Genomic DNA, 24,760 nt, shown 5'->3' on the forward strand with positions numbered 1-24,760 from the left:
GCAAAGCGGAAGAAGCCTTCCGGCCGTTCGCGTCCAGGAAGGACGAGCTATCGACACACAAGGGGTGCATACTCTGGGGTAGCAGGGTGGTGGTCCCCCCCCCCTTGCGCAGGCAGGTATTGGAGGATCTCCACGAGACCCACCCGGGCATCGTGAGAATGAAAGCCCTGGCACGGAGCTACGTGTGGTGGCCAGGCATGGATGAGGAAATAGAAGGGTGGGTAGGAAGGTGCCAACCATGCCAGGAGTCCAGACCCAACCCGCCGTCCGCCCCGACCCACAGGTGGGAATCGAACGGGCGGCCATGGTCCCGCCTCCATGTGGATTTCGCGGGGCCGCATCAGGGCCAGATCTTCTTTATACTGGTGGACGCATACACGAAATGGTTGGAGGTAATCCCGGTGGCCTCGACCTCCACCGCAGCAGCAGTCCGGGCGCTCAGAAGGGTCCTCTGCACACACGGGATCCCCGACACACTAGTAACGGACAATGGCACGGCATTCACCTCCCGGGAATTCCGGGAGTTCACCGACAGATACCTTATAAGGCACATAAGGTCCGCCCCATTCCATCCAGCCACCAACGGCCAGGCGGAGAGGATGGTGCGGACCACCAAGGAAGCCCTGGGCCGTATAGTACAAGGGGAATGGGACTACCGCCTCTCAGCCTTCCTGTTCCACAACAGGATCACCCCAAACCCCATAACCGGTTTCAGCCCCGCAGAACTGCTCATGGGGAGGAAACTGACCACTCGTTTAGATAGGCTACACCCGGACAGGGCGCCAGAGGTCCGCGGGACCCCCGAGGTCAGGGAGGCAGTGAGAGGGTTCTTCCCGGGCGATCCAGTGTATGCGAAAAACTTTTCAAGCGGCCCCGAGTGGTTAGCGGGAAGGGTTTTGAGGGTGACAGGCTCCCGGTCCTACGAGGTAACCACCGCCGGAGGCCAGGTGCTGAGACGGCACATCGACCAGCTGCGCCGCCGCACCCCACCCGAGGAGTCAGCAGAGGGAGAAAGCAGGGAACCGCCGGTCACGGTACCGCCAGAAGAGACGCCGCCAATACAGGAGCTACCAACGTATGATGCCCCCGGAGCCGCGGAACCAGAACCGGAGCCAGTACCCGACGCGGGCGGGCAACAGCCAGAAACGGCGCCTCCCACATCGGGATCGGGCCCCCCACCGACGGCAACCCCGAGGAGATCAACACGGGAGCGCCGAACACCAGGGTACCTAAAGGACTATGTCGTTTAAACTAGGAGGGGAGGAGTGTAGAGTATCGGACTCAGCGCAAGCGCCGCGCGACCTGAGGGCGCACTCAGGTCGCCGTGCGCTGCGCGGGAAAAGCCCCGCCAATCCAGACCAAGGGCGGGAAGTTTAACTGGCCAGGATTGGGCTGGCCAGCGAAGGGGATGTTCCGGGATGCATGTATAAATTAGCGGACCCGGCCGCGTCTGTTCTGTTCTGTAATGTACCAGCGAATAAAGAATAAGCTTCCACCACGACTCGTCTCCCAGTACATTACAGCGTGCTTTGGGGGGAGGAGGGGGGTATTGTCGGCCACCCAGTTGCCTTTGCTTCCAGGACACAAAGGTTAACATCCTCCCACCCTCTGACCCTCTTCAGCCAAGACCCCTCCCCCCGCCCCGTGCCTTTGGGGTTGGGCTTCCCTCTGCCCAGGCCTGCTCCTCAGAGCTGCTGTTCCCTGCCCGCCTGTGCTCCAGCCGCCCTCCGGGGCTTCCCTTGAAGGAGGATGCAGAGCCTGTGCTGTGACTGCCCCAGCTGCGGGAGACAGGACTGCCCGAGCCCCTTGCAGCTGCCAGGGAGGCCTTTGGCCACCGCTGCTCTGCTGTTGCCCTGCTCAAGGGGGGGGGCTTCATCAGGCCAGGGGGGGTTCACTGCTTTGTTGTAAGGAGCTACAGAAGGACAGCCTGTGTGTGCATGTCTGTCAAGAAAGGGGAGGGATTGGGTGTGTTCTGGATGTGGGAATGGTGGTCCTGGTGACCTAGCCCAGCTCTCGCTCTCCAACTCAGGGGCCAATCTACCCTCCCCCCCCCCCCGAAGCTCTGAAGCTGGGCTTGCTAGCTCAGAAAAGAAAGGAGGGAGAGAGAGAGAGGTGTCCCCCTCCTGTCTTTGGCAGTGGTTGTTAGTGGAATAACTCTCTTTAACAATTTGAGAAATTCATTCTTTAAATGAAACTTAGTCCTTAGGGCCAGATGAACTGCATCCAAGGGTACTATAAGAACTTGCAGATGTAATTTCTGAGCTTTTGGCCATGATTTTTCAGAATTCTTGGAGAACAGGTGAGGTGCCAGAAGATTGGAGGTAGGCAAATGTTTTCCCCATCTTCAAGAAGGGGAAAAAGAAAGATCTGGGTTACTACCGACCCATCAGCTTGACAACTATACCTGGAAAAGTTTTAGAACAAATAATTAGTCAGTCAGTCTGAGCATTTAGAAAGGATGGTTGTGATTACTAAGAGACAGCATGCATTTCTCAAGAACAAGTCATATCAGATTAACTTGTATCCTTTTCTTTGAAAAAGTTACTGACTTGCTGGATCAGGGGACTGCTGTAGACATAGTTCATCCTGATTTCCATAAGGCTTTTGATAAGGTTTTACATACTATCCCTGTTGACAAATTGGTAAAATGTGGATTGGATTCTCTTACTGTTAGATGGATCTGTAATTGGCTGACAGATCACACCCAAGGAGTGCTTGCGAATGGTTCCTCATCCTCTTGGATAGGAGTAACAAATGGAGTGCCTCAAGGATCTGTTCTGGGGCCTGTTCAATATCTTTATAAATAATTTGGATGAAGAAATATAGGGAATGCTTATTACATTTGCAGATGATATGAAATTGGGAGGGGTTGCAAATACAATAGAAGACAGAAACAGGATGCAGGATGCTGTATCCAATGCATCATTATAGGATGGGGGAGACTTGTCTTGGCAGTAGTATGTGTGAAAAGGATCTAGGGGTCTTAGTGGACCATATGCTGAACATGAGTCAATAGTCTGATGCAGTGGCTAAAAAGTCAAATGCAATATTGGACTGTATTAACAGAAGTATAGTGTCGAGATAACATGAAGTGATGGTATTGCTTTACTCTGCTCTGGTAAGACCTCAGCTGGAGGTTTTGGGCACCACATTTTAAGAAGGATATAGACAAGTTGGAAGATGTCCAGAGGGGGGTAACGAGGGATCTGGAGACCAAGTCCTATGAGGAAAGATGGAAGGAGCTGGGTATGTTTAGCCTGGAGAGGAGGCAGCTGAGAGGTGATTGGATCACCATCTGCAAGTATTTGAAGGGCTGTCATATAGAGGATGGTGCAGAATTGTTTTCTGTTGCCCCAGAAGGTTGGACCAGAACCAGTGGGTCGAAATTAAATCAAAAGAGTTTCCAGCTGAACTATTAGGAAGAACATCCTGACTGTTAGAGTGGGTCCTCAGTGGAACAGGCTTCCTCCTTGGGAGGTGGTGGGCTCTCCTTCCTTGGAGGTTTTTAAAGAGAGGCTAGATGGCCATCTGACAGCAATGAAGATCCTGTGAATGTAGGGGGAGAGGTTTGTGAGTTTCCTGCATTGTGCAGGGCGTTGGACTAGATGGCCCTGGAGGTCCCTTCCAACTCTATGATTCTATTAGGAAGAACTTCTTGACCGTTAGAGCGGTTCCTCAGTGGAAGAGGCTTCCTCCTTGGGAGGTGAAGGGGCTCTCCTTCCCTGGAGGTTTTTCAACAGAGGCTGTATGGCCACCTGACAGCAATGAAGATCCTGTGAACTTAGGGGAAAGTACTTGTTTAGTTTAGTTTATTCGATTTATATCCTGCCCTCCTCGCCAAAGCAGGCTCAGGGCGGCTCACAATACACAGTAAATAAAACAATTTAGATAAACATTAAGTTAAAACAGATAAAACAATTTAAACAGTTTGGTGCTGATTTCCATTGAGTTACAGATGGCATTCGATGTTCTTAGACATCCTATTAGATCTTATATCTCAGCAGGTTCAGTTAAAGGTTGGCTGGAACAGTATCGTCTTGCAGGCCTTGCAGAACTGCGCAAGGTCCCATAAGGCTCTGACCTCCGCAGGCAGTTGGTTCCACCAATGGGGGCAGCCACTGAGAAGGCTCTTTCTCTGGTTGATTTCAATCTTGCCTCCCTCGGCCTGTGGACTGACAGTAAGTTTTGCGTTGCAGATCTAAGTATCCTCTGGGGAACATGTGGGGAGAGACGGTCTCTAAGGTAGGGACCATATAGGGCTTGTAGAGAATCTGGTTTACCACTGGCAGCCAGTGCAGTTTCCGCAACCCCGTATGTGCTGTATGTGCTCCCACATCCCAATGCAGGAAGTTGGACTAGATGACCCTGGAGGTCTCTGCCAGCTCTATGATTCAAATTGAAATGTGTGTGTTTGGAGTTGGATCTGGTGGTGTGCCCATTGAGCTAGGCATCGAAAGGTAGGCTTTGCATCTCTTTCTGTCTGATCTCACCAGGTGTTATCTGCTTGGGTACCAGCACCCCTTCAGGCAGGCACAGACAACTAGGGAGCTCCAGATGCAGAAACCAGGGAGCTCCAAGTGTCTGTCTCTCTTTCTCTCTCTCAGCAGTTGGGATGGGAAGAGGCCCATTCCTTCTGACAAAGAAGAGTGCAGAGAAGGGCTGGAACAAGCATGGGCCCAAGGAGCCTGACCCAGAGAGGGTGATAATCCAGTAGCCAGCCTTTTGGACTCCCAGAAGTCTCAACCAGGGAGCCATCCTGTGTTTTGTAGGGAAAATGCAGCCTCTTGCTGTGTTTCAGGTATTGATCTGCCTCACCCCAAGCAGCTGAGTGTTTGCTTCCAAAAATAACTTCTGCTCTGTTGCAGCAGTACAGAGAGGTCCCCTGTGGTGGAGAGCCGTAATCTGGAGTGAGGAGGCTGGTGGGTCATCCTGTGCGGGGCGGGGGGGGGGGGGAGAGCAGGAGGCAGAAGGAAGGCTCTGATTGAGGCTGAGGCCAGTCCAGAGGCCCCTGCTGGCATGTTGTTGTGGCACAAATGTGCATCTTGTCTTCCGCTTCTGCGATGCTGCCTGTTCTCCTGCTCTCTGGAGCTCATCCAGGCTTGGCCGGGCAGTTGACTGGAGAGTGATTTCTGTTTGCCCCCACTGCCGGATGTTGTGAGCGGGCAGGTTGTCTGAACCTGGGGGGGGTGCCTCATTTGCATGGGGGCTGGGCTCCACTCTCAGCCTGGCCTACCTCACAGGGGTGTTGGGGCTGTGGAGCCAAATTGGTGAGGGGAGGGGGATGGTCAGCCATTTTGGATCTTCTCTGGGAAGATAAGCGGGACATAAACATTAAGCAGAACACGCTGTGGCCATGATTAGTCCTCTGATCTCTCAGTCTGCTGGACGCGATGGCTGGAAACAGTGCCCAGTGCTCACACAGAGACAGGTGCCTGTGCACTTGCGGGGGGCAGCCCTGTGAGCTATGCTGCTGTGGTGAGGAGCGTCCCTTTTCCCCAGAAGAGCAGGGGAGAGTTGGAGCACATTTCCTCAGATCCATTCGAAGCCTGAAAGCCCCTGCTGGAGTACATGCTATTAGGCTTCTGAGGTGTCACACTGTTGTGTCAAGTGTGGCTGTCTTCCAGGTGCTTCCATCACCAAAGGTCCTGTGTGTGTGTGTTGTCAGCAGGTGCAGCCCCTTCCACAGGCCCTTTGTCGAAGAGATGAGGGTTCTGGCAGGAGCTTCTCTACTGCTTCACGATGGGGAGTTGCTGCTTTGCAGGGGCTGTGGTGGAGGGCAGAGCGAATGGGGCAGGCATAGTTCCCTGCTGTTAGGGTGGCTTCAGGAGCCACTCAGCAGTGTGGGAGAAGCTCCTGGCATCTGAAACCTCCCCGAGGAGCAGCGTAGTAAGACCTCAGAGCTGTTCTGCCAAGCAGGTGCTTCACTCTCTCCCATTGGAAGCAGAGCCTTGGCATTAAAGGGTGAAGAGCATAACTTCCATGGCAGGGCAGAACTTCTGTGCCAAGTAAGCAGCCTGCTGATCTACAACCGTTGGTCTCTGTCTGTCTCGCTCTCGGGTATTCTCTCTCTCTCTGCACCCGTTTCTTCCTCTCAGCCTTCCTGGCCCAATCCTTTTCCTCTGCAGGCTGGAACTGAAATCTGTGACATTAAGGGGGGGGGTGCTTTTAAGTTCTAAACCTTTAATTCTGGTGTTCGGCTTCTTGCAAAGCTTATCTTAAGCTGCAGGCTGCAATCTTGTGTATGTGAAACCAAAAGAGAAGCAAGAAAAGTACAGGAATGTTATCGGAACATCAGAGTTGCTTTGCTCCCTTTGCAAATCCCAAAGACTTAATTAGTTCATTTAATCAGCGCTAACTTGCTTCATAGGCCAGACCTGTGTACAAATACAGGGCTTTCATCTTGCTGACTTGTGTGTGGTCTCATGATGCTAAGGGGGCAGCATTCTGGATGTTAGTTAGTCCAGTATGGAGAAATACCCAGAATGACTTCCTGGGTTTGGACTTGGCAATCTCCCCCCCCCCCCTGCCAATTTAGTTAATGTGACAGAAGACGGGCAGGAAGAGGGAGTTAATTGTGAACGCCTTGCAGTTATTTCATTATACCTGCACTCCAGGTAGATGGAGCTTTACAAAAATGAACCATGAGTAGGAAATCTTCAGGCTCTGGGGGGGGAAAGGCCAAAATTGCCAAAGGAAACTGGATGTATCTTCCATATTATATGTGGATTGCCCACAGATATGCATGTGCTGATTGCATCCGGGTTAGAGTTCTGTAATGTGTTATGTGTGGATCTGCCCTTGAAGATGATTTGGAGGCTGCGAGTGGCGCAGGATGTGGCTGCCAGGTTGCTGACAGTTGTCCTTTTGCAGCTGCCAGTTAGTTTCCGTATGTTAGTATGTTGAGTGAGTGTTTTGCTTTGCCATTGAGCTTGACTGCTTTGTTCATATCCTTATTATGTGGTCTGTGGAGGCTCTTCATATACTGGTGTGCGCTTACTATGGCTTTGGTCTACCATGTTTGCATTTGGCCATGCTTTGAGTGGATCCAAGAGCAGCTGGGTTGAGGGATGTGAGATATATTTTAGAGAAAGATGCCCGTTTCAAAGTTTCCTGTTTTTCCAGTTGAGATTCTGAGTCGTTTGCATGCTGGAGGCAATTCTGTAGGCCCTGTCCTTCCAAAGAGGGTCCTTTGTATGCTCATGTGTCCTCAGGGGGAAATCTACCTCCCCCCTTGTGTCTTTATGGCCCCTGCAGTCTCCATTGCCTCCATTGTTCTGCACAGCAGGTGGAGGGCTGACTTGGTTTGACTTCAGAGCCGGAAGGGACCACCAGGGCCATCCAGCAGCCCTTCCTCAAGGCCGAGCTGAGGACTTTGCAGCAGGTGAGTCTGGCGGCCCCTGATTGCCTGCTGAGAAGACAGCTGTTTGGCACTGGAACTGGTGACCCAGGAGGCGTTTCTGATGGCTAGTGTGGTTGCCTTTGCATGGCTCTCAACAGGCCTCTGGACTGCCGGCAGCACTCCAGCCCCCCTTCCCTCACTGCTTGACCTGCCACAACAGCTTTGCTTCCTTCTATCCTTTCTGTCGTTCTCATCTACTTGCGTTTGGTGATGCTGCCAATGCCTTTGCTCCTTTGCTGCTGCATGATTTGGAAAACCTCATGAAGTCATCTCATGTTATTGTGCAGCCAGGAGCAACAGGAAGGCCTTTCAGAGCTGCCCCAGACTTGTCTGCCCCCCCCTTTGTTTCAGTACCAGGGAGTCCGCCATCTGTGTGTGTGTGTGTGTGTGTACACACGTGCGCACAACTGCATGTTGCATTGTCTGGGGATTAAGAGCTTCATGTTGCATTTTGACTACATAAAAGGCAGCAGTGAAGGAAAACGGGTTGGTTCTGTCATATTCTGTGCAGTCTTTGAAAGTCAAATTTCCCCTTGTAGCTTCCACTCTGTCTCCTGCTAAGTTCACTTGATGCATGCAGCTGTGTAAAGTTCCGGACTGTCCCGTGCAGTGGAGAGACGACATTGTTTGGCTTGGGCAGTTGCCAGTCCAGTTGACGCCTGCGGGTCTCTGCCAGCCAAGGTGGTGTCTCTAGGGATGAAGCTGGTATCCAGACCCCCTGGCATGCTTGTTCTCAGATTACTCCTGCTGAGGTGGGTCTCTGAATCTTTCTGTTTGGCTTGTTGCCTCTTGCCCTGTGATCACTAGGGAGGCTGTGGGGGGGGGGGGGGGGGAAGGGCAGCCATTTTGTTCTTTGTAACACTGTGCATGGACATCATGCGTCTCCCAAAAGTATATTACGAACTAACTGGCAACTGCCAAGGCCCCGATTCGGATAAGGGTTGTGGCTAGGGGGTTAGCCTTCTCCTCAAATGCTATTTTCCATACCTCCACCCCCCTCCCCCAGCTATCTAAGGGGGTTGCAGAGTCTGACTTGGACGATTCCTGAGGTTGGTGGCTGGGAAATGGGAGGGAACTCAGTAAGTTAAAAACAGGTTGTTATCTGCAAACCAACAAAAACAGCAGCGTTCCATCCACAACACTGTGTTCATACCAATGTTTGATGGAGGAATTCAAAATGACCTTGCAGTCTGATTCTTGCATGTGTAAACTGGTCCACCCCGAATGTCCCCAGACCACTCAGCAGACGACCCCTTTAATGTGATCATAGTGCTGTGAAACTTAGCAGTTTTTATGTAGCATAATAACCAGCCATGAGAGGGAAACTGCTGAGGGGGAAATCTAAAGAAAATATCTCATGAAAAAAACCTCCGAGTTTAACCTCAGGATGAGGGATGTGTGTGTGTAGAGATCTGACCTCTGAAGTGATGAACCACATATTATGATCCCATGTGGTCCTTTGATCTAGACCAGTTATGGTATTTGGTGTCCCAAACAATGTGGCTCTGGAAAGGACCTCTGCATTCTCCTCGGGTTTGGCACAAAGCCAGGCCCTGACACTGGATGACTACCCAGGAGGAGGAGGGAGGCCCACCCGAGGTCTCTTGGGTAATAGATTAAAAATGGCAGCTTGTGGAACAAGAAGGCCCCCGTGGGAGAGTTAGTGGATCCCAAGGACAAGTGGTCCCTGGACAGTGAGTCTAGGATTGCTCTTTGGTCCTGAGTGGGGTCATTAGGAAGAGGCACAAAGCTTGTTATGCAGCTGAACTGTTGCCTTGCTTCTTGACAACAAACCTTCCTATTCAAACCTGTCATCCCACCCAGCAGGTTTAGGAATCACGTCTGATGTTTAGATAATATATCCAAAGCTGATTTTGCTCCCTAAGGAATATTATGCCACCTGCATGAGATTTATGCTCAGTGGTCTCTATCTCTCTCTAATCAGCTTTCTGAAGAGGTAAGATATTGAGGTCATTAGCCACAAGAACAAGTCTTGAGTGGGGTCTAAACACAAAGGTTTTCAGTCCTGGCCCTGCCCGGCTGGAACTCTGCCAGAGAACACCTGTGAGCTCTTCTACAGAGATGTTCCGCCAGGCTTTCGGTTAAGGACAGTGACGGCTGCTAAGCTGGCACCCCCCACCCCACCCCCTGCCCCTTGGGGTCTCCCCCTCCTGAAATCTGGATTGGAAGGGTTTTAATAGCATGCCATTGGGTTTGGAATGGCTATTTTAATGGATTTTATTGGTTTTAAATGGTTTTTAAATCAAGTAATTATGCTATACATTGCCCGGAGGCTGGTATTAGTTGGGACGGGGTGATTCATTAAGTCAAATAAATAAATAAATAAAGATCTCTCTCTTTTGGGTATTTTTATGTGTGCATGTGGAAGCGTGTGTGTGTGTGCGCGCGCACCTGCAAGTCATGGCAAGCTCTGGTGACTGGCCTCTACTGGAGGATATTCAGGGAGGTGGTTGGCTGAAGCCTGCTCCCCCCTCCCGACTGCTGGTATTTCTTTGGAGGTCTCCCATCCAAACAGTTGCCAGAGTCGACTGTGCTTAGCTTGCCAGGGCTACCCAGGGCAGGGCTAAACCCATGAACTTGAGCAACGGGCGACACTTGGAAGAGCCTCAGAGCCATTTTGTGAGGCAATTTTTTTGTGGGGCAGCCCTTATGCTTAGACTTATAAATAATAGATACTAAACAGAAGCCATTGATCATTCATTTATCAAACAAAAATGTTTCCAGTTTATTTCAAAAGTGCTAACCATTCCAGATCTCTTGGTTTGACGCATAAAAATGTTTCTGGTTTATCACAAAGATGCTCCCATTACAGAGCTTGGTCTTATTTGTCACTCAGGGTTTTTTTTCTGGCTACAGGGAGTCTGGTGGTCAGGGCTCATTCCATTGCAGCTGAAGTCTGTATGGCTGGGCACAATTTTTTTTCTGTTGAAGCATCCATATCAATGTTGTTTGTGTCCTTGAGGCAGCTGATAAGGCACCGCACTCAAAACTGAGGGGGGGGGGGGGAAGCTGCTGTCTCCAATGCGGCGACAGACACAATGATTCAGGAAAAGCTGAACTGAAGTCTGGCTTCCCAATGCAGACTCTGGAGAGCCCCTGCCCCTCTGAGCACACAATACTGGCTTTGCTGGGTTGAGGGTGTGACTCAGCAGAAGGCAGCTTCAGGTGCTCACTGGTGTTTCTGAATAATACTAATAAAATCATAGAATTGGAAGGGATCTCCAGGGTCATCTACTCCAACCTCCTGCACAACAATAACTCCCCCCCCCACATACACACATACCTCAGTGACACCTATTTCCACACCCAGAAGTTGGGATACACAGGAGGTCCCACGTGAATCCCCCCCAACCTGGCCTCCTCTCACAGACTGTCAGTTCATACATTGGAATCCCTAAACTTTAGCCTGTGGCTCCCCTGGACTCCGTCGAGCTTGGCACCAGGTTGGCAGCATGCCATTCCAAGCCCCACCCCCAAGGCAGAAAGGAAATGGCTGTTTAAGTGGGTCCCCCCCCCTCAGGCAGTCACAGTTTTAAATTTATTCTCAAATGCAGAGTCAGACTATGCTCACCAAAAATCTTCCTGAGTTTAAGAAACCTCATCAGTTTGTAGATATCAATACGTGTCTGAAAAGGGTTATAAAGGGATGTCGGAACAAAGCCGAGCCCCAGATTCAGCAGGTTTTGTTCCCGAGCCATAAGTCTCCAAGAGGAAAGATGAACAATTATCTGAGCATGGGCCTGTTTTCTTGCTGGGTGGTGGCTGAGGAGTCCAGAATCAGACAGGTGGGGGTCAAAAAGGGCTTCTCTTGTATTGTGGACTTTGGTGGCTACAGCAGAGCTGTGTGTGTAAATGTTACAGCCAACTTTTAGCCAAGAAGGGTTTGTACTGGGCCAGGAATGCGGCCTGCCTGCCTGCCCGCCCCAGCTCAACATACGGGGGGCCTGCCTGCCCGCCCCAGCTCCAGGAGGTCCTGTTGGAAGCATCACCATGACTTGGTGGAAGGGAAACAAGGTTCGAGTCCAGTCCAACTTCCCTTTGAGCCCAGCAGGACCTCTGGGGGGGAAGGAATGCTCCCCAGCGCAGACCCCCTCCCTTCCGCCAAACTGCTGGGGCTCCTGTGCCCAGCTGCAGCTGTCTGGTTTCAGCACCATGGAGAAGGATTCCAGGGGTTTCTCCCGGTTTCCACAAGGCTTTGCGGCACTGCCTGGATCTCAAGCAGAAACTGTGCTCCTCGGTGCAGAATAGAGGTTTGGTCGTGAGGAGGGGGCTGCCGGGACAGGGGGTCCTTGTTGCTGCCATGAGACAGCGTTTGCTTTAACTAAGAGGGTGATTTCTTTTCCCTTTCAGGCGGGATGGCTGTCTCTGAACACTGGCAGGACTGCTGTGTTGAATGGCAAATGATGGCTCTGCATGGCAAGTCCCTGGTTCCGAGGGCTCTGGGAGCAAGAAATGTGTGTCTGAGGCGCAGGGCAGCTGGACTGTCTGCTTGAAGGCCCTTGGAAGTAAGAGCCAACTCTCTCACCTGTGCCCAGTTGCTGACCCCTGTGCGTCTGGCTCAAAGTCCCTGAGCTCCTCCAGCCACTGGACATCAGCGTGGTAGGCAGAAAGACACAGAAATGTCATGAAAGGTCTCTTTTGCCCAGCAACTGCTCAGCTGCAGCACAGGACCCCACACAGTCTTTCTTTCTTGAACAAAGTCCGGGGGAGAAGCCGCTGGGGAGCATCAGCAAGGCCAGAAGGGACCCTGCACACTCCACCCCGATGAACTCTCCCCTGCCCCCGTGCTGCATTTTGTCTGCAGTTTGCACTTTGAGCTGAAGAACCTCACCAAAGCACCCCTGCCTCCTTGGGCTGGAAGGAATCGGAGGGGAGAGCTGAAGCCGTGCAATTCCCCCTGTTCTTAGGTCCAGTCAGTTTTACATGGTGGGTTCCAGCTAAGCTGTCAGCACACTTTACAATTCAGCAAACTGCAGCAGAGAAGAAGGTAGGTTTTCCATCAGCGAGGGAATGTGAAACCTTTTGTGTCAGTCCAGGAGGCACAGACTTTTTATTTCCTCTCAGGCAAACTGTGTATGACTCTGAGGGTTTCCATCTACTGCTGTGTAAATAGTTGAGGAAGGTCAGTGGGTCAGCTTGAGCGGTGTGGGAAGCTGGATGCTGGAGTATTGCATCGCTCTGAGGACATGTCCTGTGGCCGAATGCAGTTTCCTCACCATGCTGCCTGGATTCCCCTGGACAGCTGGCCCAGAGGTGGAGGGAGGCATCTCTGCAGGTGCCACCTTCTGGCTGGTGTGCTAGGGGCATGGCTGCAGGCCAAGCGGGCAGGACAGTTTGAGGGCTCTACTTGGCAAGGGCAGAGAAACAGGTGGGGTCAGGGCTTGTGGTCTGCTCTATGAATGTGTGTAGGTTTCCCCCCAAATGGAAAAATGCGTGTGCCTCATCTGTTGCACACATTAGGAAAAGGAAAACAAAGGGGCTGCAAGAAAAGGAGCGAGATTGTTTGCCCAGTTCATTTCCAGCTTGGAAAGATCTACTATTTGAGTTGAATAACCTCTGCCCCACTGCCTTGCTGCCTTTGGGCTTAGGAAGGCCACCTCTGCTTTGTCTTCCTGGGAGTGCATGGCGAGAAAGCTGCTGCACTCCCAGCCTGCATTTGGCTCCCATGCCACAGTGCAGCCCTGCCTAGCATCTGGGCTACAGGCCAGCACCTCTTCCCCTGTGCCCACTCTGCCACACAAGAATCCTTCTAGGGGAACAGAAGTCTGCCCATGCTTTATGGCAATTGGATTTCTGTCTAGATTTCCAAGTCTTTCCTTTAATTGCCTCTACAACTGGGGCCCTTTCTCAGCTCTCTGAATCCTTGCAGCAGGCATCCAGTGTGCTCAGATAGGGCAGGAAGCAAAGATGCAGGGTTCCATCAAGGAAACCCCAGCCCTCAGTTCGCAAGACCCGAGCAAGGTTGTTGGGGAGGTAATTCAGTCATGGGGTGGCCAGAAGTCGGATGTGACTTGCCGGCACTTAACACCCTGGCGGCGCACAGAAAGCAAAGAAGTTATAGTCCTAAAAGGAATACAGTGGTAGAAAAACGAACCTATCCAATGATGACTCCAATGAAGCTTGTGGATGGCTGGAAAGATGTCAGTCCTTGGTTTGCGTTCTTGAGCTCTGGATCTGAAGGGATTTGCTCAGCTCTTGTGGAGCAGGGACATGTCCAGCCCACCCATGATAGAAGAAGCAAAGCAGTTGCTGCCATAAGATCACATTTTATGGATAACTCTGAGAGATGGGGTGGGGGGGCGGGAGGAGGGAGCTTGGGTTCCAGTTCCAGAACAAGAGCCTGCACCAGACCTTCCTGTGGCTTGGCAGGAAACACTCCCTGAGCCTTGAGGCCTTTGGAAATGATGGGCACCCTCTAGGGCCGAGGAGTGAAGAGCAGTGGAAATCCCCTTTCCCCACCTTCTGCCTCGCAGGCTGCTTGCAGGGGACAGGAAGCTGGCTACCTCTTTCTTGCTGCTTTGCCCATCTCCCAGTGTCCACAGCAGGTGCAGAAAGGGTCCGGCTTCCCCCAGAGAGGGCTCTGCTCTGCTTCTCAAAGGCCTTTGTGTGAGGTGGGGAGAGCTGGGGGGGATCCTGACACAAGGATTGTGCTGTAGTTTGCTTCATGGCCCCCCCCCCCCACCTGCAGCATCAGCCAACAAGAATAGGGAGGGAAAGACTTCAGGCCAGGTTCCCTCCCCTCCTCCTGTGCATTCCTGGCTTGTTTGGCTGCCTCATCATCAGGTGGGAGCCACGTCGTCCTTCCAGGATTTTCACAAGGAGAAATGTCGCCTGGGAAGTCAGCACATTTTGTGCTGAGGACTGGAGTTCTTCCCATAGGCTTATTCCAGTGTGCATCTGGAAGAAGGCGCAGTGCGGGCTGACCGAATCCGCTGGTGCTGGAGTCAGAAGCTGGTGCTACCCATTGAAGGGAGATGGAGGTCTGGCACCTTGGACCCTCAGATGGCAGCTCAAGCAAAGGATCCCAGACTTCAGGGGCTTTTTTGGATGCTGAAACAGTGAGCTGCCATCAGGGTGGATCAGTTGGATGTGTTTAAAGGCATGGATTGCTGTTGATGTGGTGGGATGGCCAGCCCCACGCTCGGCTGGGAGGCCTGGCTGCTGTCTCTGGGGCTAAGAGTGTCATGTCTCAGGCCGCAGGCAGGAGGGAGTCTAAAGTCGGTCCGGTCACAGTTCAAGGAGTCAGTCAGGAGCTGAGTCACCACAGCAAAATCGCAAGCCAGAAGCAGAAGTCAGTGTCCAAAGCCAAAGGGGTCAGGGTGCCAAGGAATTCAAACCGGTCAGGAACTGGAATCAGGAAGGAGCGTGGATGCAAGCCAGGGAATCGACTTGTTGCTTCCATGAGGTTGCATGGGCACATCAGTCAGCCTGCTTCCTGGGTGGCCGTAGCTCCCCCAGCAATCAGGGCTAAGAGATCTGTGGAAGAGAAGACCTGCCTGCATTCTTGAGATGGGAGGGGGAGAGCTTGGAGGAGACAACAGAATGTGGAGGGTGTGATTGAGGCCCAGCTGTTGGTTCTTTCTGGTCTGTTAACCCTTGCAGCTCCCCCTCTTCAGGGCTCGTAACACAGAGAGACACTCTGGGCAGCCGGGCAGCCTCCTGTCGAAAAGAGGGAATAAGCGGAGTGAATCACCAGGTTGTGTCTGAGCAGCACAAGACCTGGGGTTCCAGCCTAGTCAGGGGCCTCCCCCTGCAAAGTGCCGTTTCCACAGAGGCTCTGAACAGCGTGCCAGTCTGCCCTCTGGTGGGCCTAGCCTGGCATTTCAAAGGGTAGATGCTTGGTATGCAGCCTTCACAGACTGGTGCAGCACAGTTAGCAAGGAGGATCCTCTTTTCAGGAGGGTAAAGGAGCGTCTCTCCAGCATCTGACAAAGTAGCCTCCAGCCTTGGAAACTTCGGCTGTGAGAGTCTTTCAGGTGCCGCCCAACTCCCTCCTGCTTACGGCCCCTCCTTGGGACATGTTAACTGCATTTTTCTAGTCCGAGAACCTGTCTTCATGCTGGGCTACCGGAAGCAGGGTGCAGGCAGGTGGTGTGCAGGGAAGAATGAAAGTGTGTTAAGCCCTTTAGACCCCCGCTGTGTAAATCTGGAAAGGCTTGAGATTCCCTTTTGCTCCTTGCTTGGAAAGCGAGTGTGTGGGAAGAACAGTCCAGGAGTGAATGAGCCATTCCACGTCTTTCTGGTGGAGGATTTGGGGAAACTACAACAGTCTACCTCTTAAAGTCAGCGCTGCAGGTTTCTGCCACATCCAGTGTAGAAAAATCACAGAGAGGTGCAAAGGGGGTGGGGGTGGGTGGGAAATCTCATTGGGAACATCTTTACTTCAAATCGAGCTTTTGCGAAATAACCTCTTTCCACATGGGAAGTATTCTGTCTGTCTAGTGCATTTTCTCCAAAGATCGAAGGGCAGCATCTGGCACCCTGCTTTCCCCCTTCCTCGTGTGATCTACACAAATCCCTTTGCGGTAGGTAAGGCAAAGGGAGTGTCACTTGCCTGGGGTCACATGTTTAAACTTCACTGCCACAGCAGGGTTTGGGGGCAGGAGGTTTCCCCTCTTCCCCCTTTGCTTTCTGCCGTGCAGGCAGGAAAAAGGATGCATCTGAGAGAGGGGACGCGGAGGCTGTGGCTGTGGCTGAGCTGTCAATCTGGACTTCCTCGTGGCTGCAGACAGCAGCAGCAGCAGCAGATGCCCACAGAGAATGCAGAGCAAGGGCTTCTCCATGCAAAGGGTCAGCATAGCATTGCTGGATCTGACCAAAGCTCAGGCTGGCTATTACATTTTTTATCCCACCATTCCTCCGAGAAACTCAAGGTGCTCTGGATGACTCCCCCCCCATTACCTCACAACAACCCCATAAAGGGGGGCGGGAATGGCCTCTTGAAACACAGCGAGCTTCATGCCAGAGTGCAGGTTTGGGTGGAGATCTCCATCCCACTCACTTGATCTCTGGACCAGCAACCTCTTGCCCACCTGTGGCCAACCAGAGGCCCCAGAAACACCAAGAGGTCAGATAAGAAGGGAGCACTTCCTGCTCTCTCCTCTCCTCTCCCCCCCACCCCACCTCTGGTAAATGATATTCTGAGGCTGCGTTCAGTCATCGCAGCGAATTCAGCCCTAAAACACCTTCTCTGTGAATTAATTTTATCCTATTTTAAAACCATCATGACTGATTTTCGTTGATTAATTGTCTGATGTGAAGAAGTCTGTCCTGACCACTGGCCATTCAGTGTAATGGGGTAATGTGGGCTGAGAGCCTGTACTGGTCCTCAGCACCTGGCGGGAGGCCGTGCTGAGGACCCGGAGGGCCGCTGGCAGGCTCAGCCCAAGGTGGAGCCATTCAGTCATAGGTGTGGAAGGTCTGTGCCTTTGGCCCCATCTCCAGTGAATGAGCTACAGGGCAGAATGGATAAATAGGTCTGACTGCCAAGTATGCGCAGCTAACAGTTATTTGCCTGTGTCTTCTTTGTTTTGGGCCTACGTTTGATACTAATTTTTCATGTGCTTATTGTGGAAAATCTCTTCTGGTTGTGCATACAAAGGGGCAGACCAGTATTGGTGAACAGTCAGGCATTCTTTCATGAACATACATTAAACTGATTTAAATAATGCAACATTTATGACTCGCGGGTGTGGCTTTGACTCTGTTGGAACTGGAGCAGCTGCACTTTCGTGATCACATAAGTGTGTGTGTGTTTATGCAGCTGTATAAGAATGTCATATCCTCTTGTCTTAAATGAAGGTTTTATTTGAACATCCTTTTCCAGATTATTCAGAACCCCCCCACCCCCACCCCTTTCTGGCCTGAATGCTTGATATTGCTGTGAAGGCAGCCTGCATACAGAGGGAACGGTGGGGATCAGCAGCACAGGTGCCTTTTGTGCAGGAAGGAGCCCCATTGCACTCTCTCCTCCCAAAATGCTGTAGAATCAGACGAGATGACTGCTCAGCCATTGACTGAACATGGGGAAAGTGGGTGGGAAGGAGAGGAAGAAATAAGAGAACAGTGGAGGACATTTGTGAAGTTAAAGGGGAAGGAGCTGGTGATGTGTGTGAGGAGGACTCAAAAGTTCAGTTAGAATAATAGAAACATAGAATTGGAAGGTACCCCAGGGTCATCTAGTCCAACCCTCTGCACAATGCAGGAACTTGACATACCTCCCTCCAAGTTCACAGGATCAGATGGCCATCTAGCCTCTGTTTTAAAACCTTCAAGGAAGGGGAGCCCACCACCTCCCGAGGAGGAAGCCTGTTCCACTGAGGAATCGCTCTGACGGTCAGGAAGTTCTTCCTAATGTTGAGCTGGAAGCTCTTTGGATTTAATTTCAACCCATTGGTTATGATCCGTCCTTCCAGGGCCACAGAAAACCATTCCACACCCAGCAGTGACTCCGCTCTGGCCTCAGAAGTCTTTTCTGTCCAGCCAGTCCAGCTAGAACCTCTATTTAGATGAGGAGGAGCACAAAAGGCTGAGAAATTCCACATGTCAAGGCTCTTTGCGCTTCTGTTTGTAAAGATCAGCATGCGAAAAAGCAAAGAGCCACACAATTGTCTGGGCACCTTCTCTTGAGAAAGCAGCGTTGCTCCTTGTACCCCGTGTGGCTCAGTCATGTGCACAGAGGCAACTGAGACAAGCTAACTACCACATATGTGCAGCTAACAGTTGGCCTGTCTTTATCCACTCGACTCTTCGACTCCCCTGTTTTTGTTTTAGCTCAGGAAAAATGGCCCCAGGCCAAACTAATTTATGCAGCAGCTCACAACATTACTGCCAGTAGCTCATGAAGTATAATTTTTGCTCCCAAGACTCCACAGCTTAGAGGGAGGGAGCAGGGGAAAGGGGATGACTCGAAATCTGATAATGGTAGGTTTGACTTGGCAACACTTGTCTGCAGATGATGCTGGTGCCCATAACTCCTTTGTTTTAACTGTGAGATGTCTAATTACGTACATGCTGCTTTAATGACCTTAAGATGGATTTTGTTTTTCTCCTTCAGGGGTTTTCCCTTCCTTACCATGGAAAGAGTGGTCTTTTACCTACTGTTGATATGCACTGCTGTGAAGGCCATGATGTGTCCCACGAGGTGCATGTGCCAGAGTCTGTCTCCATCCTTCACCATCCTCTGCGCAAAGACAGGACTTCTCTTTGTTCCTCCCACCATTGACCGGCGAACAGCAGAGCTCCGATTGATGGATAACTTCATCACGACACTCCGGCGGAAGGATTTTGCTAACATGACCAACCTGATTCACTTGACGCTGTCCCGAAATACCATTAGTCAGGTTATGCCATATGCATTTTTTGATCTTAAAGGCCTTCACGCTTTGCACCTGGATAGTAACAGACTCACCTCTATTCATGAGGATCACTTCAAAGGGTTAGTCAACCTGCGACACTTGATTCTCAGTAACAATCAGCTGAGCTCTGTTTCTCCTGGCTCTTTGGACGATTTCATCGATGTGCTTGAGGATCTGGATCTATCTTATAACAATCTTGTCCACATTCCTTGGGAAACTGTTGGGAGGCTTTCTAATGTCAACACCATCAGCTTGGATCATAACCTCATAGATTTTGTTCCTGAAGGGATTTTCTCAAATCTTCATAAATTGGCTCGGTTGGACATGACATCCAACAAGTTGAAAAAGATCCCCCCAGACCCCCTCTTTTCTCGAATCCCTGTCTATGCCAAGCCAAAGGGGTCCCCTTTGTCCTCTCTGGTGCTGAGTTTTGGGGGGAACCCCTTGCACTGCAACTGTGAGCTCGTGTGGCTGAGGCGCCTGACCAGGGAGGATGACCTGGAGACGTGTGCCTCCCCTGCAGAGCTGATGGGTAGGTACTTCTGGTCCATTAAAGAGGAGGAGTTTGTCTGTGAGCCTCCCATGATCACACACAGAACCCCAAAGCAGGTGGTCAGGGAGGGCCAGAGTGTCTCTTTGAAGTGCAAAGCGGTTGGTGACCCAGAGCCATACGTTCGCTGGATTTCACCTGGGGGGAAGCTGGTCTCCAACACTTCCCGGACAATATCCTATGACAATGGGACCCTGGATATCTTGGAGGCATCGGGGGAGGAAAAGGGGATATTTACTTGTATAGCCTCTAATGCTGCTGGAGAGTCGACTGCACCAGTTGAACTTCTGGTTAATTCATTCCCTGACCTTGCGAACAGCACAAACTGTGATAAAGAAGCAGAGCCTGGCCCCTCCGACATCTTGACCTCGGCCAAGTCCAGCTTTCCCAATGAAACCAAATCTTTCCCAGAGAGGAAGGTGGTCATCGCTGAGCTGACCTCCTCCTCTGCTCTCATCCGGTGGCCTTCCCAGCACCACATCCCAGGAATACGGATGTTCCAGGTCCAGTATAATACCTCGGCTGATGAAATCCTGGTATACAGGTAACTGCTGCTCACGTCTCTTATGCTTATGTCAAGCAGGCCCTGAGTTCAGCAGGAGCTCCTGGACCTTTCTGATGGCCCCCCACTCCTCCCCACCTACCTTGTCCATTGAATAGTAGGTGCAGCTGCCATCGGGCAATCAAAATGGTAGAGAATTAGATATTGGCTTTGAGGCTTTTGCGAGTTACTTTGTGGATGATGTCCTGTCATTCTCCCAGGACCTCCCTGCCACGATAGATACAGGGTGCGAGCTGGAAGCGCCTTGGCCATCCTCTGGTCCTATATTGGACTGCTTCAGAGGGCTCTTGCCGGAGGATGTGGACAGGATCCTGGCTGTAGTGAAGCCTTCCACTTGCCCCCTGGATCCCTATCCATCCTGGCTGGTGAAAGCCTGCCAGGATGGTATCAGGGACTTTCTGGGTGATATTGTCAACTTGTCCCTTTCAACAGGGACCTTCCCAGAGAAATTGAAGGAGGCAGTGGTTCGTCTGCTTTTGAAAAAACCATCATTAGACCCTGGGGTCTTGGCCAACTACCGCCCAGTTTTGAATTTACCGTTTCTGGGTAAGGTAGTTGAGAAAGTGGTGGCAGAGCAGTTACAGGTTTTCCTGGATGAGACATCCGCCTTGGACCCATTCCAGTCCAGCTTTTGCCCGGGCCATGGGACAGAGACTGTGCTAGTCGCTCTCACAGATGACCTAAGACGGCATCTGGATCAAGGCGAGTCAGCACTGCTGATACTTGATCTATCTGCACCATTTGACACGGTCAATTACGACCTTATGACCCACCGCCTTGACATCGTCGGAGTTCGGGGGGTGGCCTTACAATGGTTTTCCTCCTTTCTCCAGGGACGGGGACAAAGGGTGGTGCTGGGCAGTCAGACTTCCTTACAGCATCCACTTATATGTGGAGTGCCGCAGGGAGCCGTTCTCTTGCCAATATTATTTAACATGTGTATGCACCCCCTTGCCCACATTGGCTGAGGTTTTGGGCTGGGTTGCCACCAGTATGCTGATGACACCCAGCTCTATCTGTTGATGAGTGGCTGGCTAGTCACTGCCCCTGACCAGTTGTCCAAGGCATTGGGAGCCATGGCTGGGTGGTTACAACAGAGCCGGCTGAAGCTGAGTCCAGCTAAGATGACGGTCCTGTACCTGAGTCGGGGTGGCATGGGCTTGGGCATCCAGCTCCCAGCTTTCAACGGTGCCACATTGGTGTCAGCCCAACAGGTGAAGAGCTTGGGAGTGACCTTGGATGCCTCCCTTTCCATGGAGGCCCAGATCACGATGGTTGCCAGGTCTGCCTTTTGTTATCTTTGGCAGATCAGGCAGCTAGTACCATATCTATCCCCCCAGGACCTGGCTACAGTGATCCATACAACGGTCACTTCCAGACTAGACTACTGTAACTCACTTTACGCTGGCTTACCCTTGAGATTGATCCAGAAACTGCAGTGGGTGCAGAATGTGGCGGCTCGCCTCCTGACTGCACCTTTACAGGTGGGCATTCGGCCGGCGCTCCGCAGTGTGCACTGGCTGCCCATTGAGTACCAGATCCGCTTCAAGGTTTTAGTTCTAATGTTTAAAACCTTATGCATCCTGGGACCAGCATACCTGTGGGACTGTCTTCTTCCATATATGTCCAGGAAATCGTTACGCTTGGCCTCCCAACCTCTGTTGGCCATCCCCAGCCCAAGAGACGCCCGCCTCGCCTCAACTTCGGCCAGGGCTTTTTCTGGTGGGATCACTCACCAGGGGCTCTCCTTTCTTGTATTGGGTTGCTTTTGGCTGGTGGGGGGAGCAGCATATGCTAATGAGATGCTAATGAGCTTCAACACCTATTTTTCTACAAAATGACCCTGATGTCAAGTAAGATAACAGCTCAAAATTGAAACAGGTGAGAGAATTCTTAAAAGGCTGTGCAGTGGTGGTTGCAAAAGATCTCCTTCCTTCCCTCTGTCTTTGCCTAAGAGGTTGGGGGGTGGCATCTGCATGAGGAGAACTTTCTCCCAGCCCCCTCCTTTCTTGGGTCTGCCTGCCCCTGCTCAAACTGCCCTTCCATTCCCTCTCCACAACTGAAGTGCAGAAGGGGTTATGTGCATGTGTGTGAACTGCTTTACACACGTCTTCTCTGGCCAGCTAACTGTAGCTAAGTCAAGTTTCTTGTCTATGCGCTGAATAAGCAACCAGGATAATCCAAAAAACTTGAACTAGGTTATCAGGATATCCAAATAGCCCTCTCTCTTGGATCTTCGGGCAGGTGGGGAAATGATCATAGAATCACAGAGTTGGAAGGGACCTCCAGGGTCATCTAGTCCAACCCTCTGCACAATGCAGGAAATTCACAAAGACCTCCCCCTAAATTCACAGCCCGTCAGATGGCCATCCAGGCTCTGTTTATCTGCTTCTTGTCTATTTGTTTCCATAAAGGAAATTAATCTCTTCTTAGCCTGGAATCCAAGGAGTTTGTTGCTTTGTTCCCTGGAAATAATGTTTTCTCTGAGATTAGGGCTTCCCTGGGTGTTAATCGAAGTATCCTTTATCATTACAGGGTCCTAGTTCCCAGAATAAGGAGGCTTACAAAGTGGGCAGCCCAAAAGCGCAGACCAGGGGAAGACTAGCCCGCAGCAGGAGAATCAGTATTTTAAACTTAGAACATTGAATATGTAGAAGTATTATGCTCTGCTGTTTTCAGGATAACAATATTTGAACTATAGAGAATTGTTTTTTAAAATATTCTTAGTCGATTTGTCACTCCTTAAAAAAAAAAAGACAGGATGCCTCAATTAATTAACTACCTTTCTCATGCATGATCATTTTCTTTTTCAAAACTTACCTGGAGAGCATTATTTTGGGGCCACAGATCAATAAGTCAGAAGGTCTGCATGTCTTGGTGTTGGAGGCTGCAGTGATGAAGATCATATTCATGCTCAAAGAGCGGGGGTGGGGGGAGGACAGAGACTTCCCTTGCTTCTCTTGTGGTGTTCACTGCCACAAGTCATAGCTATGGCCTAATGTGATCTTGTCAGAACTACAGACATTCATGAGTACCATGTGATGAGGCTGCACCATGAGTACCATGTGATGGGGTGGGGAGAGGGAATAGCCAGGGAACGTTGTTCCTTTGTTTGTTGCCAGCTTGTGATCTGGTTCTGCAAGACTTTTCTGGTGTTCTTGGCCCTGGGATTGCTGGTATTAAGCAGAGCCTGTTTTTTTTTTGCATGTAGGTTGATGAATGCAGGTCAGTGAATGAACCCGAGTGCAGGCTAAGCACTTACTTGCCTTGAGAAGAAGGTGGGATGCTTGAGGGCTGTCCAATGTACAGTGCCCCGCTGCTGTGCTTACTCTCTGTCTCTCTGTCTCAGTGTTCTGCCAGAGAGAGCCAACAGAACCAGGGTGTCCCCTGTGGCTGCTGCTGGCTGGCCTGCTGGTTCCCTTCTCCCGTTCTGGGTTCAGGAGTAGAAGCAGCCCTTGTGCTTCTGGCATTGATGGGATTTGGTTCCCTTGCAGGATGATCCCAGCTGCCAGCAAGTCCTTCTTCCTGACTGACCTGATTGCTGGGCGTGACTACGACCTTTGCGTTCTCGCCGTTTACGAGGATGGTGTGACGTCTCTGACAGCAACCACCGTGATTGGATGCGTGCAGTTCACCACGGAGGAGGAATACAGGCAGTGCCGATCCCTCCATGCCCAGTTCCTGGGTGGGACAATGATCATTATTATTGGAGGCATCATTGTGGCATCAGTTCTTGTTTTCATTTTCATCCTCCTGATGAAGTATAAAGTTTACGCCAACCACCACAAAAGTAAAAACACTAAAGTGAGCAACGTCTGTTCTCAGACCAATGGCAGTCAAAGGGGCTCCCTGGCTCATTCCAGCTCCAAACTGGCTGAGGGGCACCTCTGTCTACCCCAGGAATGCTCAGGAATGCCCGTCAAGGGCAAAGCAGTGAGAGAGCAAGACGGTGAAAGAGCAGCACCCACAGTCACTTTACGAAACGAAGCCTTGTTCCAGTAGCCCCCTTGCTGCTGGCTACTGATGGCAGCGTTGTGCAGAACAACTCACCTGGTGGTATTTTATGCTTCACTACTATTGTCTATTTTTAAGATCAGATGGTTTAAAAATATTTTTTTAATCTGTAAATGTTCTTGCATTCTTACCTATTTTTGTTGCACTATATTAAAGTGTGTGATTTCCAAGGGTTCTCTACTGGTTCTGTTCTAGCATACCCAGAGTAAGAATCAAAAGGTGGCTATGGCAAAATATGGCTTTGGTGCAAACCATATTCTGGTGCTAATCATTAACAAATACTGGCCTGATTCTGGGCAGAAGATCTTGAAAAGAAGTGACCGCCAGGTAAGGATACAACAAACTGTGGTGTTGAAAGAGCCCTGGAAGGCCTTCTGGTCCATTTGCCTGCTCCGTGTGGGGAACCCAAAGGCACAGCTTTCCTGACTGGTGGGGCTGTCTAGAGACTCTAGAGACTAGGGGAGGGATGGTGGCTCAGCGGCAGAGCATCTGCTTGGCAATCAGAAGGTCCCAGGTTCAATCCCCAGCATCTCCAACTAAAAAGGGTTCAGGTAAATAGATGCGGAAAACCTCAGCTTGAGACCCTGGAGAGCCGCTGCCAATCTGAGTAGACAATGCTGACTTTGATGGACCCAGGGTCTGATTCAGTAGAAGGCAGCTTCATATATTGATATGAAGCCAAGCTCTCGCATCTTGCCTAGTAATTGGCTTGACAGTGGAACCACTCTAACCAGTAGGAAGTTTCTTCTAATGTTGAACCAAAATCTCCCCTCCTGAAATGCAGGCCCATTAGATCTGGTCTAGACATTGCTCTTAAAGCACACTGAGAATCCGAGTCATCTGGGGGAGTGTCCAAA

The 24,760-nt window shown here is 51.1% G+C and overlaps 1 protein-coding gene across 4 annotated transcripts in view; it reads left to right on the plus strand.

Annotated features, from left to right (window-relative positions):
- The window catches only part of LOC132591053 (leucine-rich repeat and fibronectin type III domain-containing protein 1-like protein), a 34,385-nt gene extending 10,312 nt beyond the window's left edge, over nt 1-24,073 (plus strand). The window contains exons 2-4 of one of the 4 annotated variants that reach the window (XM_060263932.1): nt 11,771-12,407; nt 18,477-19,871; nt 23,384-24,073. In XM_060263932.1, the coding sequence (XP_060119915.1) occupies nt 18,496-19,871; nt 23,384-23,891 (1,884 nt within the window). In that variant the 5' untranslated portion in view covers nt 11,771-12,407; nt 18,477-18,495 and the 3' untranslated portion in view covers nt 23,892-24,073. Of the gene's footprint in view, nt 1-11,770; nt 12,408-12,457; nt 12,543-18,476; nt 19,872-23,383 lie in introns of those variants that run through there. The other 3 variants (XM_060263935.1, XM_060263934.1, XM_060263931.1) reach the window with 3 other exon arrangements.
- The last annotated feature ends 687 nt before the right edge of the window (nt 24,074-24,760 follow it).

This window comes from Heteronotia binoei, unplaced genomic scaffold (genome assembly GCF_032191835.1).
Source record: "Heteronotia binoei isolate CCM8104 ecotype False Entrance Well unplaced genomic scaffold, APGP_CSIRO_Hbin_v1 ptg001390l, whole genome shotgun sequence".
NCBI lineage: Eukaryota > Metazoa > Chordata > Lepidosauria > Squamata > Gekkonidae > Heteronotia > Heteronotia binoei.